The sequence below is a fragment of the Leucoraja erinacea genome, chromosome 7 (genome assembly GCF_028641065.1).
Source record: "Leucoraja erinacea ecotype New England chromosome 7, Leri_hhj_1, whole genome shotgun sequence".
In the NCBI taxonomy this organism is placed as follows: Eukaryota; Metazoa; Chordata; class Chondrichthyes; order Rajiformes; family Rajidae; genus Leucoraja; species Leucoraja erinaceus.
The window spans coordinates 7,000,033-7,020,481 of NC_073383.1; the positions used below are offsets into that span (position 1 = coordinate 7,000,033).

General features: G+C 45.0%; 1 protein-coding gene across 2 annotated transcripts in view; it reads right to left on the reverse strand.

Moving 5' to 3' along the window:
• Positions 1–20,449, reverse strand: part of slc12a8 (solute carrier family 12 member 8) — a 75,569-nt gene that overhangs the window by 13,626 nt on the left and 41,494 nt on the right. For both annotated transcript variants that reach the window (XM_055637712.1, XM_055637711.1), the window contains 4 exons: positions 18,612–18,699; positions 12,068–12,214; positions 2,217–2,904; positions 985–1,082 (listed from right to left, as the gene is read on the reverse strand). In XM_055637712.1, coding sequence (XP_055493687.1) covers positions 985–1,082; positions 2,217–2,904; positions 12,068–12,214; positions 18,612–18,699 — 1,021 coding nt within the window. The remainder of the gene's footprint in view (positions 1–984; positions 1,083–2,216; positions 2,905–12,067; positions 12,215–18,611; positions 18,700–20,449) is intronic.

A 20,449-nucleotide genomic window follows, 5' to 3' on the forward strand; every position in this document is an offset into this window, starting at 1 on the left:
CACACCACACACACACAGTGGACAACACCCACACACACACACTGACACACACACGCACACACCACACACTCGACACACACACACACACACACAGAGGACACACACGCACACACACAGAACACTCCCACACACACACACACACACACACACACACACAGTGAACACACACACACACACACACACACACACACACACACACACACACACACACACAGTGGACACACACACACACACACACACACACACAGTGGACACACACACACACACGGTGGACACACACACACACGGTGGACACACACACAGTGACACACACACACACACACAGTAGACACGCCCACACACAGTGCACATGCACACACACACACACAGTGAACACACACACACACAGTGAACACACACCACAAACCCACACACACACCCACACACACACACACACACACCACACAGTGAACACTCCACACACCCCACACAGTGAACACCCCACACACACAGTGAACACACACACCCACACGGCACACACACACACACACAGTGGACACACACACCCCCCCACACACACACACACACAGTGGACACTCCCACCTCGATGAAGGCATCTGCTGCTAATTGTAGTCCTGTTCAAATTAAAAGAGTAAGGCAACGGTGAGTCTGAAGAAGGGTCTCGACCCGAAACATCACCCATTCCTTCTCTCCAGAGATGCTGCCTGTCCCGCTGAGTTACTCCAGCATTTTGAGTCCATCTTCGAGTAAGGCAATGGGACGGGCTTGCTCCACTCAGAGCCAGTACAGACCTGATGGGACAAATGGCCTCCCTTGCTGCTCTAACAATTACCCAGTTCCAAGGGGGATAGAAATTGCTGACTTTGTAACTGCATCAACATTCGGCAAGTGAGCTCCCATTCTCTGGAGACTTTGATGCATCGACCATCATAAACAGGAATTTGTGCAAGTTATTATCAGTGCACAATAAATGTGGTTACTTACACCGATGAACGAGAGCCAACGATTGCAGAATCTGGAATAAAGTGACCTTGGCATTTTGTAAATTTCTGCTTCCTGAGACTTTTGTCTTTCAATGGAACCTGTGAATGGAGAATTACACAAAGACAATAATCAAGAGGTCATCACTAATATGCAGCACAAATTAACCTCAGTGAAGCTTTTATAAAATGTCTAATACCAATTAGGAGAGAAAAGTCAGAAGCCATTATTTCATTTTCAACAGAAAGTAGGTGATCCGTCTGAAGAAGGGTCTCGACCCGAAACGTCACCTATTTCCTTCACTCCATAGATGCTGCCTCGCCCACTGAGTTTCTCCAGCATTTTTGTCTACCTTCGATTTTTCCAGCATCTGCAATTCTTTCTTAAACAAAATGCTTAGTTTATCAAATAGTTCACAAAACCATGCCTCATTTATTGTCAGAAACACAATTTCCAAAACATCACCACATTGGATGTAGACACAAAGTGCTGGAGTAACTCAGCGGCTCAGACAGCATCTCTTGAGCAAAGGAATAGGTGGCGTTTCGGTTGGAGACCCTTCTTCTGAAGAAGGCCACTTCTTCAATCCACAAAGATCCTTCGGGTCTGCGGAAGGGTGTCGACCGGAAACGTCACCTATTCCTTTTCTCCAGAGATGCTGTCTGACCCACTGAGTTCCTCCAGCGTTTTGTGTGTATCTTCGGTTTAAACCAGCATCTGCAGTTCCTTCCTACACATAACCACATTGGTATCTCTTTGCTCTCCTGCCGCTAGTGTAAAAGTCTTCCAATGTTTACCTCGCCCAAGATATTGTCCAATGTATACATGGTGTGTGTGGACAAACTGAACAGCAATGGGAGCTGTTATGTCAAGGATATCGCCTATTAGGATAACACTAAAAGGACACAAAGTGCTGGAGTAACTCAGCGGGCCAGGCAGCATCTCTGGGGAAAAGGAATAGGTGATGTTTTGCGTCGAGACCCTTCTTCGGTTTAAACCAGCATCTGCAGTTCCTTCTTACCCACTAAATCCTGACTCATACAAGTAGACATTTACAATAATTACTCAATGAGCAATAGTCTCTGTCCATAACTTAATCTTGGAATAATTTTAGAACTAAAATCAAATGATCATATCTATTGCAGGGGGCCCAAGGGCACATCCAATCTTCCTGAACCAAGATTATTTTGACCTCATCCTGAGCTGCAGAAGTAACTATTCCCAAAAGCAATTACCATATCCACAAGATACAGTTGAATCATCCGTGTCAGAAAGGCTTTGTCCTCCTGTGGACTCGACTATGTCGTTGTCGAGTTGGTGTTGGTTGTCCATGGTTTGTGCTGTGGGAGGATGATGGAGAGGCTGAGAATCTCCTGTGTCTTGTTCTGACAGGTCGCCTGCATGCTCGTGCCCAGAGCCCTGACTGCTGCTCTCTCGACGTGTTGCGAATGAATTGTCCGAGTCCAACATGAAGCTGTCCTGCAGGGAAAGTTTTGCGGCTTTCCTCACATTCTTCAACCGCACGGACGGGTGATTCCCACTCCGTTCTGTCCCCTCGTTCATTTTCATCTCTTCTACCCTGCCGTGAAAGATCTGGTTCATGTCCTTGGTGAACTCGAGCAAGGAGCCATTTGTTTGGCCTCTCACCGACCCATCAGCACCATATTTGAGTGGACCATCCGAGTTCGACGTTTGAGCCGATTTACAAGTTTTGGCATTGGCTTGGTTTCTGTTTTTTTCATTCTGCTGAATATCACCGCTCATACAGACAGAGAAGTAGGAGTAGTCTATAACGCTGTAAGTCAACATGAAGTTGATGGTGACTATTGGGGCAAGAACATTCATTTGTCCAATAAAGATGAATGCCATGGTGACAAGTCCGACCAGACATATCGCCGCCACTGGAGTTTTGTTTGCTCCCTTCTGCAAGGAAAACAACATTTTACAAATTAATAGGATAGAACTGCAGATGCTGGTTTAAATCGAAGATAGACACAAAATGCTGGAGTAACCCAGCTCATGACAGATGATATGGTTTCTTATATAACCATATAACAATTACAGCACGGAAACATAGAAACATAGAAATTAGGTGCAGGAGTAGGCCATTCGGCCCTTCGAGCCTGCACCGCCATTCAATATGATCATGGCTGATCATCCAACTCAGTATCCCGTACCTGCCTTCTCTCCATACCCCCTGATCCCCTTAGCCACAAGGGCCACATCTAACTCCCTCTTAAATATAGCCAATGAACAGGCCATCTCCGCCCTACAAGTCCGTGCCGAACACTTACTCACACCTAGTCCCATCTACCTGCACTCAGACCATAACACTCCATTCCTTTCCCGTCCATATACCTATCCAATTTATTGTTAAATGATAAAATCGAACCTGCCTCCACCACTTCCACTGGAAGCTCATTCCACACAGCTACCACTCTCCGAGTAAAGAAGTTCCCTCTCGTGTTACCCCTAAACTTTTGTCCCTTCATTCTCAAATCGTGTCCTCTTGTTTGAATCTTCCCTACTCTCAATGGAAAAAGCTTATCCACGTCAACTCTGTCTATCCCTCTCATAATTTTAAAGACCTCTATCAAGTCCCCGCTTAACCTTCTGCACTCCAAAGAATAAAGCCCTAACTTGTTCAACCTTTCTCTGTAACTTAGTTGCTGAAACCCAGGCAATTCTAGTAAATCTCCTCTGTACTCTCTCTATTTTGTTGACATCTTTCCTATAATTTGGCAACCAAAATTGTACACCATATATATTGTGAGCCAATCTACACTTGGCACCTCTAACTCTAAAACTAAAACCAACGCAAAGCTATGACGGGTAACGGTGCCACATGTAATACATGTAAAAGGTGCCACATGTAATACATGCCACGTGTAATACATGGAACCTTGCCCCTCGGCCCACCAAGTTGTCATACTGGGCTCATTCCATTTGGCTCATCACCCTTTAAACCCTTCATATTCATATATCTGTCCAAATGGCTTTTAAAAGTCGGAACTCTACCCTCTGAGTGCAAAGAATTGCTCCCAAGGTTCCTCCTTAAGTCGTTAAGAGTCAAAAAAGTTTATTGTCCCAGATAGGACAATGAAACTCTTGCATTGCTGCAGATAACAAGATATTGTAGTCATAAATACCGATCAGATCAGTGTGTCCATATACCATAGAATATATATATACACACACACATGAGTAAACAGATAAAGTGCAATAGGTTGTTATAGTTCATAGTTTGTTTGAAGTTGTGTTTAATAGTCTGATGGCTGTGGGGAAGCAGCTGTTCCTGAACCTGGATGTTGCAGATTTCAGGCTCCTGTACCTTCTACCTGGTGGCAGCGGAGAGATGAGTGTGTGGCCAGGATGGTGTGGGTCCTTGATGATGCTGCCAGCCTTTTTGAGGCAGCGACTGCGATAGCTCCCCTCGATGGTAGGGAGGTCAGAACCGATGATGGACTGGGCAGTGGTTACAACTTTTTGCAGCCTTTTCTGCTCCTGGACGTTCAGATTGCCGTCCCAAGCAGTCCCACGATGCAACCGGTCAGCATGCTCTCCACTGTGCACCTGTAGAGGTTCGAGAGAGGCACTGATGTGCTTTCCTCTTGAACCTTTCCCCTCACAGATAGTTGGGCAGCTCACGGTACACAGCTGTTCAGCGATTCATAAAAATGCACATCATATCAGTCAGTAAATCTCTCGTTTCTAGATGGGTTTTTCATGGGAGTACCAGTGGAGGGATGGTTTACAGATCTAAAAGGCTTTATATTTACTTCAACTCAATGAGGCAACAGGTTTTAGCCCTGGCAATAAATACTTTTTTGTTTCAAATCACAATTTGGCTCCTAGGAAAGACTTGACCATTTACAGTTCAAGAAAAGCACATGCAAAATTAATCTCTGTTCACATTGCCCTGGCAACATACCTTCAGTCCAACTTTAATACGTCTGTGTGTCTGTGCATATTATTTCCATTCCACGGACCAAACATATTGGAATAATTTGTTCTGAACAACTGCCATGTTTGGGTGGAAAATCCCCTTTGATCACCCAGAGTTGAACTAAAGTAATCCAAACTAATTCCATTTGCAACACATTCACAAGTTAAGGACTTGTTGATATCAAATAGGGTCCCGACCCGAAACGTCACCAATCCATGTTCTCCAGAGATGCTGTCTGAGCCACTGAGTTACTTCAGCACTCTGCGAATCGTCGCCTATCTATGTTCTCCAGAAAAGTTGCCTGACCCGCTGAGTTACTCCAGAACTCTGTGAAACGTCACCTCTCCATGTTCTCCACAGATGCTGCCTGACCCGCTGAGTTACTCCAGCACTCTGTGTCTACATTTGTTGCTGTCAGGCAGTTTCAGCTGTGTAACGATGGTCCATCTTTGCTCCATCAACCACTCAATTCTGAACTCCTGCATTCCTACTCTGAGGAGAGGAGCAATGTGAAACAGAACCATTCCACTTCTTCTTTCGTGTGGCGTGCACAGCCTAAAGTTGTTGGACAACTTGTTCTATTTGATCTCCCATTTGTGCAAGTCGAGTTGATTGCATTAGTCGAAACAGGGCGGACCACGTGAAGGTTGCAATCTTCCACCCCAAACATTTCACTCATGGTCACACACCCAATGAAATAAGAGACTGCCAACAAATGAGGCAGGACTGGTGTTATCCCCCATCTGCTCATTTAGTCCCTGTCTATTTCTTGTTCCTGCCTCCACCAACACCCTTAATCTATTGAAGCTTGGTGTCAACATTTGGTTTGATATTTCTCCTGTGAAACACCTTGAGGTATTTTATGAAATGAAGGATCCTACACAAATTAAACTTGCTGTTGTTCTGTTTCTAACATTCATCTAGGTATATGATTTATCATTCCAATCTAAATTTCACTATGGGGCCTAATTTATTATAAAACTCTCATCTCAACTAGTGTTGAGTACTGTGAGCAATTTTGGGCCCCATATCTGAGGATGTGCTGGCTCTGTGGAGGGTCCAGAGGAGGTTTATGATAATTATCGCAGGAATGATTGGGTTAATGTATGATGAAAGTCTGATGCCACTGGGCCTGTACTTGCTGGAGTTTAGAAGGATGAGGGGGATCTCATTGAAACTTACCGAATAGTGGAAGGCCTGGATATTGTGGATGTGGAGAGGCTGTTTCCACTGGTGGGAGAGTCTAGGACGAGAGGCTCATAGTCTTAGAATAAAAGGATGTACCTTTAGGAAGGAGATGAAGAATTTATTTCATCAAAGGGAGGTGAATCAGTGGAAGTCATTGCCACAGAAGGCTGTAGAGTCCAAGTCAATGGATACTTTTAAGGCAGCGTTTGATAGATTCTGGATTAGTACAGGTGTCAAGGGATATCAAGAGAAGCCATGAGAATGGGGTTGAGAGGGAAAGATAGATCAGTAATCTGTATTGAATTAGTCGATCAGTAGGCTGCTCCCTCAAAGAATCCTGATCACATATAATCGTATCAGACATTAAGGTAAAGGGTAAATGGATCAGGATTGTAAACATGGATGTGGTTTTGAACATAGAACAGTACAGCACAAAAACTCACTGAATAGTGAAAGGCCTGGATTGAGTGGCTGCGGAGGCTGTCAATGGATATTTTTAAAGCAAAGATTGATAGATTCTTGATCAGTACGGGTGTCAGGGGTTATGGGGAGAAGGCAGGAGAATGGGGTTGGGAGGGAAAGATAGATCAGCTATGACTGAATGGCGGAGTAGACTTGATGGGCCGAATGGCCTAATTCTCCTCCTATAATATGACCTTCTGAAATGGCCCTTTGGCCCACAATATCTGTATCGAATAAGATGCCAAGTTAAACAAATTAAATTAAATTTTCCAGCACATAATCCATATCCCTCCATTTACTGTCTCCGACTACATTCTATCTTGGTCCTGCCCCCTCCCCTGACATCAGTCTGAAGAAGGGTCTCGACCCGAAACGTCGCCCATTCCGTCTGTCCAGAGATGCTGCCTCACCCGCTGAGTTACTCCAGCATTTTGTGTCTCCCTCCATTCCCTGCATTTCCATGTGCCTATCTAAAAGTGTCTTAAACACCACTATTGTATCTGCCTCCACACCACCTCCGGAAGCGCGTTCAAGGCACTCACCACCTCCGTGTAAAAAAACGCACAAAGCCTTTCAATTTTACTCCTCTCACCTTAAAGCTACGCCCTCTAATCTTTGACATTTTTACCCTTCTATAATTTTTTCTACCCTGCTCTTTGGCCTTGTTCTGATCAACTACAAATGGATGGCACACTGAAGCGCCGACTCTTCTCAAATCTACTCTGTGGAAGAATTAGTACTCCAAAATACACAAGCCTGGTGGCCGAGAACTATTGAACAGCTAACCTGATTACTTCAAGATTCAAGAGATTCAAGATTCAATTTAATTGTCATTTGGACCCCTTGAGGTCCAAACGAAATGCCGTTTCTGCAGCCATACATTACAAACAAATAGACCCAAGACAACATCATTTACATAAACATCCATCACATCGCTGTGATGGAAGGCCAAAAAAACTTATCTCTCCACTGCACTCCCCCCCCCCCCCCCCCCCCCCCCCCCGATGTCAGAGTCAAAGTCAAAGCCCCCGGCTGGCGATGGCGATTGTCCCGCGGCCATTAAGGCCACGCCGGGTGGTGCGAGGTCGCACACCGGGCCTTGGTGTTAGAGCCCCCGGCTTGCGCTCGCAGAGTCCCGCGGCCATTCCAAGCCGCGCGGGGCGGTGATGTCAGGCCCCGCTCCAGGAGCTCTTTGACCCCGCAACTCGGGCGGGAGAAGTCGCTGTTGCGAGAGCCCTGAAAAGCGGTCTCCCTCCAGGGACCCGCGGGCTCCCGGTGCCGCCGCCCGCCAGACCCGCAGTTGAAGCCTCCGAATCTCCGGAGGTCGGGCCATCGCCAGCCGGGGGCTTTGACTTTGACTTAATACTTAACAGAAAGGCAGATGGCATAGTAGCAACTACAATCCTTCCTACTGATTCACAGACTTGAGAAAAGAAAATTCAAGATGCCAGCTTTTGTAGACTAAACCAAGAACCAATCTGAACCTCAGATGGACAGACCCATGTCCTGGGACTTAATTATCAACCAATATTACCAAGCATAGGGGTGGGAGATTGCAACCTTCACGTGGTCCACCCTGTTTCGACTAATGCAATCAACCCGATGTGGACAAACAAGATCAAATGGAACAAGTTGACCCACAACTTTGGGCTATGCACGCCATAAGCACGAAGAAGACCAAAGCATGTTGTCTGATCAATATCACACGCATGTTGTGGGAACCTGACACGCATAAATAGGCTGCAACATTTTTTCAGTTGGATGTCGAGGTTTCATGAACCATTCACCAGATGCACAGCACTTTTACAAAAGCACCAGACATGGACTTGATGAACGCAAGTCCTCTCCAACTTGTCCTAAATTGGATAGTTATATGGATGGGAAGGGAATGGAGGTTTATGGTCTGAGCGCAGGTATATGGGACTAGGGGAGATTATGTGTTCGGCACGGACTAGAAGGGTCGAGATGGCCTGTTTCCGTGCTGTAATTGTTATATGGTTATATGGTTATCTGGTCCCCAGGGAGCCAATGCTTTTACATATGATTGTTCAGATTGACAAACGGCTGAAAGGTTAACACTGCCCTCCGTTACTGAGTCCACGGGCATAGGCGCTACTTGTACACGTGTTACTGCACACACTTCCCTGCACACGCGTCCCTGCACACACTTCCCTGCACACATGTAGCAGGCAGTGGCGGACTGGGTGTAACAATATTGGTTGCCAGGAGACAAAGGGGGCCCACTTCATCATGGGCCCACTTGCCATCGGGCAAGCTGACACCCTGGCCAGTCCGCCACTGGTAGCAGGTAATGTTTTGGGACATTGTCCAGTAGTTTGCCTCTTGCCTTAGCTCTCTGTTAAATGGAATTCCTCCTCCAATAATGATTATTCTCGACAGTACCTGCATGCTGCCTGAACGCAGAACCACTTTGCAATTGGTCTTTAATATTTTTTAATTGTTTTCCTGTTGTTGAAGAGATGATTTCACAATGACCAAAAACTATTCTGATGCAGACCAAAGATTCGATACATTAGCCTGTGCCCGAGCTGAAAGTGCTTAATCAGACAGAGAGCAGATTTAAAGCACACTAGCATGAACATTATATAATAATCAGTAATAATAATTTTGTATTGTACAGAAGTCATTATAGTGTAGCAAACTTACACTGCCAGATATACAGGATGATATGTTAACAGGAAAGCTTACTTTCTTAACACTGGGGGGGGGGGAAAGCCAAATAAAAATAGTCTATCCAGAAAATCTAAGTCAATTAAAAGGTATTTTGTGTCACTTTTTAGAAAGCTGTTTGTTCTGCCATTTACCAGTAAACCCTCCCGTCAGATTCAAAGCAGACCATTTGGAAGAAGTAGCAATATTATATATATATATAATATTTTGAAACAGTTACAAGGTCGTTTTCTATTGCAATATTCGTTCCAACCTTTCCCAGCTCTGCCAATATTTATAATGAAGTCAGCGGAGGCAAACACTCAAGGGCCCGTCCCACATGGTGATTTTTTTCGGCGACTGACGGCGTCATATCAGTGTCGCCAAACAATTTTGAACATTTCAAAATCCAGCGGCGACAAAAACAAAATGGTGTGACACTCGAGGAAACACCGCGTCAATAGGTCATCACGCCTCGTCGCGCCGTGTCACGATGTATCACTCCGCAAATTTGATACGTCAGTCAATGATGCCGGCAGTCGCTGAAAAAAATTGCCAAGTGGGACAGCCCTGATGGCACACAAGTGGATTTATAACACACAATTCTGAATTATGAAACAGTAAAGCTGCAAAGAGTTAGACACTAAAAACCAGGAATAGTTGGGAATGCTGGCCAAGAGGTGTTGGACACACGGATCAGCCTACAGATTTGATTGTGTTGACCGATGACAGAGGGGGTTGGAATGCTGCGGGGATCAGTGAGATCTTGGCCAGACTTCACAAACTGACAACATTACTCACTGCATCGGGGCGTCTGCTTCCTGTGTCAAGGGTAAACGTGCCAAAGTATTCAAAAACAGCCATAGAGTGATACAGTGTGGAAGCAGGCCCTTCAGCCCAACTTGCCCACACCGGCCAACAATGTCCCAGCTACACTAGTCCCACCTGCCTGCGTTTGGTCCATATGTCCAAACCTGTCCTATCCATGTACCTGCCTACCTGTTTCTTAAATGTTGGGATAGTCCCAGCCTCAACTACTTCCCCTGGCAGCTTGTTCCATACACCCACTACCCTTTATGTAGAAAAGTTACCCCTCAAATCCCTGTTAAATCTTTTCCCCCTCACCTTAAACCTATGTCCTTTGGTCCTCGATTCACCTGCTCTGGGCAAGAGAATCTCTGCATCTACTAATCTATTCCTCTCATGATTTTATACACTTTATAGTTGTAAATAGTTGTAAAATTGTTCATAAATAAAACATAGCACTGGAGATAACACAATGAATGGTTATAGTCCCGGGGCAGGGAGGAGTGAAGGACCGAGTTCCCTCTTTGAGTGCATTATTTATTTTCTCGGTGTTTAAAATGATAATGAGACATAAAGCCAGTGTTTTAATCCAGCTACAAGGATAGTCAGGTCGGGGGGAGTTCCCTCCCGCCACGGGTACCATGTGACCCCGTGCCACCTGCTCCATGGTGGAATAGTCGGTGACTAAACCGTCTCCCCACCTGGTTTGCCAGGTGAGGAGGGGGCTGTGGACCCCTAGCAAAACCAAAAACAAGACCTGTCAGAGGGCGGATGAGCTCCAAATGAGCCAACGGCCATCCACACTTCAGTAGAAGTTGCGATCACTGTCATACATGGCGTCGTAAGGCACCGTGCCCGTTGATGTTTTCAACGATGTTGTTGATGATGATACATGGCAAGACCCTACTGTGGGGATGTCCTGGCTGCAACTGTACATTTCACAGCAGTGAGAGAGGGTCTTGCAGAACTCCCGCAGTTCGATGGACCGGGCCCGAGACATTAAAGGGGATGAAGATCAAGGAAAATGTAGAGTAGATCATTGTTAGCGAGGGGAAGGTGATGTCTCGTTTTCACACCTCAACCTTCTTTGTCTCTGTATCTCCCTCTCCCCCGACTCTCAGTCTGAAGAAGTGTCTCGACCTGAAAAGTCATCAATTCTTTCTATCCAGAGATGCTGCCTGACCCGCTGAGTTACTCCAGCATTTTGTGTCTATCTTCAGTGTAAACCAGCATCTGCAGTTCCTTCCTGCACATGCCACACGGAGTGTTGCATTTCATGGGGAATATAGCAAATTCACAACTTCATGAGAGGTAAATAGAGAGAAACTGTCCCTGTGAGCAGGTACATCCATGACCAAAGGACAAAGACCTGGAGTGAGTGGTGAAAGTTGGAGGCATGTGATCATGGTCTTGTGCCAGGAGTTGTGATCTGCTCTGCCCTGCCTGAAGCTGCAGAAATATACATTCACGTCATTTCAACAGGGAATTAGAGAAACACTTGCGGATAAGTAACGGGCAGAGTGATAGAGTTACTACCTTACAGTGCCAGAGACTCGGGTTCCATCCTAACTACGGGTGCTGTCTGTACAGAGTTTGTACACTCTCCCTGTGACCGCGTGGGTTTCCTCCGGGTGCTCCAGTTTCCTCCCACACTCCGAAGATGTGCGGGATTGTTGACACACGAGGTTAGGGCCAAATGGCCTCCTCCTGCACCTATTTTCTATGTTAACTAATGTACGGGGTGATCGTTGGTCGGCGTGGACTTAGTGGGCTGAAGGGCCTGTTTCTACGTTTTATCTCCAAACTAAACTAATTTGTGAGAATGGAGGAAAGTCTGGAGAAATGGGAATTCACTTCAACGAGATGGGACTGTGTCAGTGAGCTGAATGGTGTCCTCTTGGCTTTAAAGATCCTATAATTTTTAATTTACTGCGGCAAATGTACGTGCGTTTCAGGTACCGTGATCATCCACACCAAGTATGTCACAATGGAGGCCACTCAGATCATACTCACCACCTTGGCCAGGAAGCCGAGGACAGGAATCACCCTCTCTTGCGCAATGCACTGCAGGATTCTGGGCGCCCCGTACAGACCTCCCATGCAAGAAGCTAAAGAGGAAATGTACAGGCCCAGTAACCAGAGGAATCCCACCAGGGCCACCTAGAACACAAAATATCCACGCAGCCAGTCAGCAACACAAGATTCCGCATATTCCCGCTTTGCAACTACCTTATCAATTACAGTACCTCCTTTGGAATTACATCTCCAGTGTTTCCATGCTATGACACAATAAATGTGTAACCATAACCACATATCATTTTGCATTGTGCAACCACATACCATTTTTTGTGGGGTTTTTTCCTTTATTGATGGAATGGAAACTTTTTTTTTTTTAATATTTTATTTTATTTGGCATCAAAGTGCCTAATATATATTTTCATAATACATTTATGTACAACTTCTTTTTTTTTTTATTACATTGAAAAAAGATGAGAATAAGAAAAGGAAGTTAGATAGTAAAGGATAGAAAGATGTGAAATATATAGTGTGTGAAGAAAGAGAACGAGTAAATGAGGAAAGTTGAGAGAGAAAATAGTGAAAATAAAATAAAATAAAAAAGAAAAGGAGATTATTATTTATAATCTTGACCAACCCTCGTCCAGTCCTGAAACAGTTATTTTTTACAATTGTGTTGCACCATATGATTCCAAAAAAACGACGAATGGAGACCAACTCGTTATGAATTGGTCTGATTTATCCATTAGGAGGAATCGCATTTCCTCAAGATGAGCGGTGTCCAACATACTTGCAATCCACATTTTAAGCGTTGGTATTGATGTACCCTTCCAAAATTTAAGTATTAATTTTTTTGCTATTATTAAACCATAGTTAAGGAATAGATTTAGAGATGTGTTCAATTTATTCCCATCTTCCATTACACCAAATATAATCATTTCAGTATTAGGTTCCATTCTTGTCTTGAATAATTTTGTAATGGAAACTTAAACCATCAATTACTTTAAATTTCAAATGTAAGGAGTGAGGGGAAAGAACACGTGGATGTGAAACCCAATTGTATGACTGGGTGAATAGATTGGATAAAGGTCAACAGGCCATTATGGTCAAGTTAAGACTCTCACATCGTTTTTACAATTTTGCAAACTTGAAGGTTGCAAGCTGGCACCCAAAATGCCGTGACTCTTGTGTACGGACTCGATGGTGATCTACTGTTTTACACTCTTGTACTTAGTATGATTGTGCCCAATGTAAACTAGGATTGTCACAAAACTGCATGCAAAGAAAAAAGGATGTCACCGCACTTGGGTACAAGTGACACTAAAGTAACATTGAACCATCGATGTTAACCAAATAACCATATAACAATTACAGCATAGAAACAGGCCATCTCAGCCCTTCTAGTCCATGCTGAACACTTATTTTCCCCTAGTCCCATCTACCTGCACTCAGTCCATAACCCTCCATTCCTTTCCCGTCCATATACCTATCCAATGTATTTTTAAATGATAAAATCGAACCTGCCTCCACCATTTCCACTGGAAGCTCATTCCACACAGCTACCACTCTCTGAGTAAAGAAGTTCCCCCTAAACTTCTGTCCCTTAATTCTCTAACCATGTCCTCTTGTTTGAATCTTCCCTACTCTCAATGGAAAAAGCTTATCCACGTCAACTCTGCCTATCCCTCTCATCATTTTAATGACCTCTATCAAGTCTCCCCTTAACCTTCTGCGCTCCAAAGAATAAAGACCTAACTTGTTTAACCTTTCTCTGTAACTTAGTTGCTGAAACCCAGGCAACATTCTAGTAAATCTATCTGAATCTATGTTGAGTCCATCCTCTTTGAGGGCGACATTTCTGAAAAGATCTGATCCATGTAAACAATTTTAATACTCCATTTCAGGCAGAACTGAGATATGTTGTTTACCCAACTGGCCAGAAAAAAAACAGAAATCCTTGACCAAGCATTCCCCTGATCGATGGTTCAATGGGATGTGATTGTCATGTGTACAGTGAGAATCTTTTTGTGCATACGTTTCAGTAAAATTATTACCATACAATGGCAGATTAAGTACAGAATGCATGGAAACAGCCCACTGAGTCCATATACAAGAGTCGCCAGATTTAGACGCTATTTTCAAAGTCCCAGGTGCAGCCAGCCATAAAGGCCCGTTGCAGCAGTCACCTCCATCGGGATCGTCCCGCAAACCGGAGAATTCAGATATTATCAGGGACGGTGATAGGTGGGCAAATAGCGACCACAACACCAGAAAAGCACCCATCCTCTCTTTGAAAAACCAAGGGCTGCTCAATGCCCAGTGGGACACCACATCTGAAAGAAATGATTTGTGGCAGGACTGCACTTGATACATGAACGACACAAGAGACTGCAGGCACTGGATTCTGGAACAAGAAACAATGGGCTGTGGGGCTGCCGGGTGGATGGAAAGGAATTGACAACATTTCGGGTCACAAGGATACTGACAACGGCTTTGGGCTCCATGGTACATTGCATTGAAGTGTGAATTAGCAGAGTCTTCTCTAGTGTCCATCATCTCTGTGTCAAATGTTCAGCCAGACTCTTGCACAGTGGACAGCCTTTGCGTTTGTCACCGCTAGATCTTCCAGGCAGCATTGTTCACCAGGAGGTGGTCATCTTAGTAGATGTGGCATGGATTGTACAGATGTTCCACATTCACATTCGGTGTCTGCCACATCTGCATAGCCCCATTTGCTTATATTGGTCTTGCATCGACCCATCCCTGTATGAAGCCTATTGAGGGACTTCCAGGTCTTCCAGTCACACCTGTGACCAGGTGATAGCTGTTCCTTGGTTGGGATTGGCATCTTTACGTGGCGGTGGTTTTCACTGAGTTTCTTTTCCCACAAGGCTAGTCTGGTTGCTTGAGGAGACTGTGACAGTGGCTGGACTGTGTGAAGGAAGCTCTTCCTTGACTTCAGCCGTTTTGGGGCTGGGTGATGGGAGTGACAGGAATGACGGGTGGCCCCAACTTGCCTCCTATATTCAGTTCTCCCGGTGACTGATCTGCGGATTCCTAGTGGAGCAATACCGGCCAAGACATGCAAGCTATCCGCATCCGTTGGTTTTACGCAACCAGTGATGCATCTGCAACTATCATTGGGGGTGGCATCAACTTTCTTTGCATGAGATAATCTCTCCCAAACAGGACAAGCTTACTGTGCAGCAGAGTAGCACAGCACAAGAGCAGTTGACCACAGTGTGGATGCATTGGTACATAGAAAATAGGTGCAGGAAGAGGCCATTCGGCCCTTCGAGCCTGCACCGCCATTCAATGCTGATTGTCCCCTATCAATAACCCGTGCCTGCCTTCTCCCCATATCCCTCGACTCAACTAGCCCCTGGAGCTCTATCTAACTCTCTCTTAAATCCATCCAGTGATTTGGCCTCCACTGCCCTCTGTGGCAGGGAATTCCATAAATTCACAACTCTCTGGGTGAAAAAGTTTTTTCTCACCGCAGTCTTAAATGACCGCCCTTTTATTCTAAGACTGTGGCCCCTGGTTCTGGACTCGCCCAACATTGGGAACATTTTTCCTGCATCTAGCTTGTCCAGTCCTTTTTATAAATGTATATGTTTCTATAAGATCCCCCCTCATCCTTCGACCCCACGATGAGTTTGCCAACTTGCGTGGGAGGCTGTTACTCGTCCTCACTTTGCCCTCCACCCTTTCGATGTGTTACTTGAAGGAGAGGGTTCGGTCCAGAGTAACCCCACGGTAGACAGTGTAGTCACAGTGTCTCAAAGCGACACCATTCCATGTTAGGGACAGCTTCCTCCCAGCTTCACAATTACAAAGGTGGAGCAGGCTAACTTGGGTCTTAGCAGGGTTTGCCTTCAGTTGGTTGTCCTTGTAGTTTGTCAAGTTGTCTAAGGATGATGAGAGGGCAGCTTCTACCTCGTCTATGTGAGTGCTCTGGGCTGCTAGCAGAGTTGTATAAATCCACCCAAGATATCTACATGATACTGAGCCAAAGCAGACAAACGTACTCAATGTGGGCTGCATGAATGCAGCGGGATATTAGTTTCCTGGGAATGTCACGGTTGGATGGAGAGGAGGTCCAGGAACGGTCCCAGGTTGTACAGAAACTGGGGCTGAAGTTCCACAGAAAGATAGAGGCAGTGTGGAGCTGGGTAGGGGAGTGTCAGGGACGTATGGCCACTCAGTTACAATAGGGAAACGATTGGATTTGGCAGTACGGTGTGTTTTGGGACGCTGGATACAGAACGGGAAGAGAGGTTGATTGGAATGAACAAAGACTGGCAGAGAGATGCAGATATTCCTTCAGACCCACAGCCTCGACGGTGCTGGGTGTCACCAACATTGACCCACATCACCCTTCAGTACTTCCCCGGACTCCTCACAATCACTTTGGGTAGGTCCAAAATTGTGCAAAGCTGTATCTGATCACTTCTCCTAATGTGCTCTAATGCTGGGCTCCTCACGAAAGACCAAGTTCCAGCAAGCCCATCATTAACAGGGTGCAGTCTGTACATGATCCCGTCTACTAGGAACAGTCTGTGTGATCACATCTACAGGATTCTCCCCCTTGAAATCAGGGACCTGGGGTGGACGGCACTGCACCGAGGAGTCCCTTGCAACCTGTTTCTCTTGTGGTTCACAAACTCGCCAGCCGCCTGCCACATTTGTGGGCTGGAAGAGTCCGTGTACTACATGTATATGAGGTTGCATTATGTTCCATTATCCAGGTATGTTGCAAAGCGTACCTGAAGCATCGCTGAAAATCTGCCCCAGCCCGTGTGCGCGATTTTGGGGCCGTTTAGAGGGGGGCGGGTTTAAAACGCGATTTTCACTAGGCTGTTCAAATCGAGGATGTTCAACCTAGTTAATTATTAACGGAAAATCGCTGGAAGATTCCGTCGCTTTAGCTATTATTACTTTTAAGGGCTTTATCTAATTGTTATAGTAGTTTAAAAATTAACCTCTAAACCCCCGACCGCCGGCAACCGGCCGGATCTCATACAGGAGACAACAGGAGGTAGGCTGTTTATATTTACATTAAAAAGGGCTTCTTAAGATCCCTTTATACAATGTTGCGAGTAGCTAATTTGGGGCCCATTATATCCCGCAGTATTTTTCTGGGCATTTGAGGGCACAAATCTACCGCAATGTGAACGTTCTAAACCAGCGCGTTCACAGGATCCCACTAGAAAGCTGATTTAAATGGACTTTAATTTACAGCAATTGAACACTAAATTCCTTCCATTTGGCCTATAAATTAATGTAAATGAGATTTAAAAATCACGTTTTATTGTGAATTATTTGTGAATATTATTTGGACACTTAGGCTATTTAAAAATTTTAATCATTTATTAAGAAATGGATAGATGTTTAGATCTAGTAATTGAAGTTTGTAATTAGCTACAATTGGGTAACTAACCAATTATATGGTTTAATTTCAGGTCATCCAAGTAAGATTATTTTATATTTGTTTCAGAATGCTTCAATCTATGATAACTGAAAATTTCATTCAGTTCTCTTAATTTTTAAGAAAGTTATGGGCTTTTGACTGTCCACGATCACAGCTTTTTTGTTATGTCCATAGAAAATCTATAGGGAACAAGATGCTAATTTCCGAGTATGAAAATGGCCATAACATGTTAAATACTTGAGATATGAAAGTGAATTAGGTGTCAAATTAAACTTATTTTTATGCTTTATCTGAGGGGATAAATTACAGACTTGATTTTTAAAATCTCAAAATTTTGTAACATTGCTACATTATCTAAAGGGGCTGCTCCTTGCCTTCTGGCTGCATTTCTCACCCACCATCCTCATCTTTGGACACCCTGTGCGTAGGGGAGAGGGTTTGGGGATGAAGATGTCCTGGTTGGGTTGCCCCTGGGCCTGGCCAAGTTGGCCATCGCGAGTCACAGCGCCAGGCGGAAGAGGGCTCTGCCTGAGCTGGCTGCCCGCCCCTTTTCCGGGATTGCATCTGTGCCCGGGTGGCGTTTGAGAGGTCCACGGGCACCCTGGGGGATTTCCGAGATCGCTGGGCACCACAAGGGGTTGAATGCATCCTTGAGAAGGATTGGAAGATAGTTGTATAGTCGTGTATTTAGTATATTTGTTTGTCTTGTATTATGGTGGTGGGTTCTTTGTTTTATTGTATTGCAAATATTATTTTTAATAACTGAATACATTTTTGGATTAATAAAAAAACAGGGAACAGTCTGTGTGATTCCGGCTGGAGGAGATTGTGCGTGATTATGCTCCAGATTCCAGAATCTGCAGTTCTTTGTGTCTGCATTCGACAGATTACCAGACACCCCACATAATTCTTTTGTTTACATTTATAGAACGGAAACCCCGGTCAGGAGTACCTAAAAAGAGATTTCTTTACTGAACTTTACATTGCATTATGAAACATACTCTGATCTAAGCAACGATCCACATAATGCATAGCTCATCTCTCAGAGCACACGGGGAGAGTTTACTAAGCTGGAAAGGGCGACTAAATGAAACAACGTGTGCTTACCTTCTCCGCGATCATGAAGTCATATCTGAGAGCCTCCCTTGTACAGACCGCTCCCAGCAAAAACACAAACACTAAATAGAGGAACCATCTGCAGCAAAGAAAATGCAGCGCCTGTTATTGTTCCTTTCATCTATATCACCAGGTTTTATTTAGCACAGTTGTAATCACATTTGTTTTATATTAAGCATCAAAGTTAAATCAATCAGAGCCCGAGTCATCTAGTTTGTGTCCCCTCTTAACTCAAGTTCAGTGGAAACGTTCTTCACTTTTGATACAATGAGAAACGAACAACTAGCTTTATTTATTTAAACACTAACAAGTATCATCCAGCTGAACTTTTCTTCTTTCTCTCTCTCCAGGAATGTCAATGAACCCAATGGGTGATCTTTCCACTTTCACTTCCACCTTAGATGACCTTGATTAGATTCAGGGTTATTACAGTCACGTGCTCCGAGGTGCAGTGAAAAGCTGCTTTGCATGCAACCAAAACACATCAGATAACACTACACACTAACGCAATCAGTTCAAACTTAAGCACAATAGGTAGAGCAAAGGGGGAAATACAGAGAGGAGAATATACTTCTTGGCAGCTTCACCATGAACTGATGATTTATAGGCATATTGTTGGTGCTCTCTATTCTCTAAGGGTGTTCAGTTACACATATACAAATAGACGCTGGGTTGTGTCACAAAAATTAACCGCTCTACATTTTCTGCCTCTTCCCACAGGCATTCAGTTATTGAATTACGCTTGCCGCAGCGGCGACCCGGTAAGGGGTGGCATTGCCGAGCTCCCGCTGGTTTCCCAGCGCTGCGAAGCCTGCCAAGATCTCACCTGACATTTGCGGAAGCTTTGGCGGTCCGGTGACTCGGCCGCGCTGTGATTTGGAGCGCCTCCAAGGGTAAGTTTTTTCCGGGGTCCGAAGCTACAACCGGTGGGACAGATGGCAGCTTAAAGTGAATGATAAGGATGCCTACTCTTACAAAATTCTTAAAGGGTTGGACAGGCTAGATGCAGGAAGATTGTTCCCGATGTTGGGGAAGTCCAGAACAAGGGGTCACAGTTTAAGTATAAAGGGGAAATCCTTTAGGACTGAGATGAGGAAAACATTTTTCACACAGAGAGTGGTGAATCTGTGGAATTCTCTGCCACAGAAGGTAGTTGAGGCCAGTTCATTGGCTATGTTTAAGAGGGAGTTAGATGTGGCCCTTGAGGCTAAAGGGATCAGGGGGTATATGGAGCAAAAGCAGGTACAGGATACTGAGTTGGATGATCAGCCATGATCATATTGATTGGCGGTGCAGGCTTGAAGGGCCGAATGGCCTACTCCTGCACCTATTTTCTATGTTTCTATGTTCCCTCTGCTCCTTTTGTGTTAACGACAGTAACACGAGGGGACACAACATTGCCAGTGCAGCCCGTTACACACGGAACAAGCATGCAATGTGCATGGGATTTACTCAGATCCTGTCTGACTGGCTGCATGATCCTTCATAGGTGATAGGAGCAGAATGAGGCCATTTGTCCCATCAAGTCTACTCCGCCATTCAATCACGGCTGAGCTGCCTTTCCCTCTCAACCCCATTCTCCTGCCTTCTCCCTGTAACCCCTGACACCCTTACTAATCAAGAATCTATCTACCACCGCCTTAAAAATATCCACTGACGTGGCCTCTACAGCCATCTGTAGCAATTAATTCCACAGATTCACCACCCTCTGACTAAAGAGATTCCTTCTCATCTCCTTTATAAAGCAGCAACCTTTAATTCTGAGACTATCACCTCTGGTCCGAGGCTCTCCCACTATTGGAAGCATCCTCTCCGCATCCACTCTATCA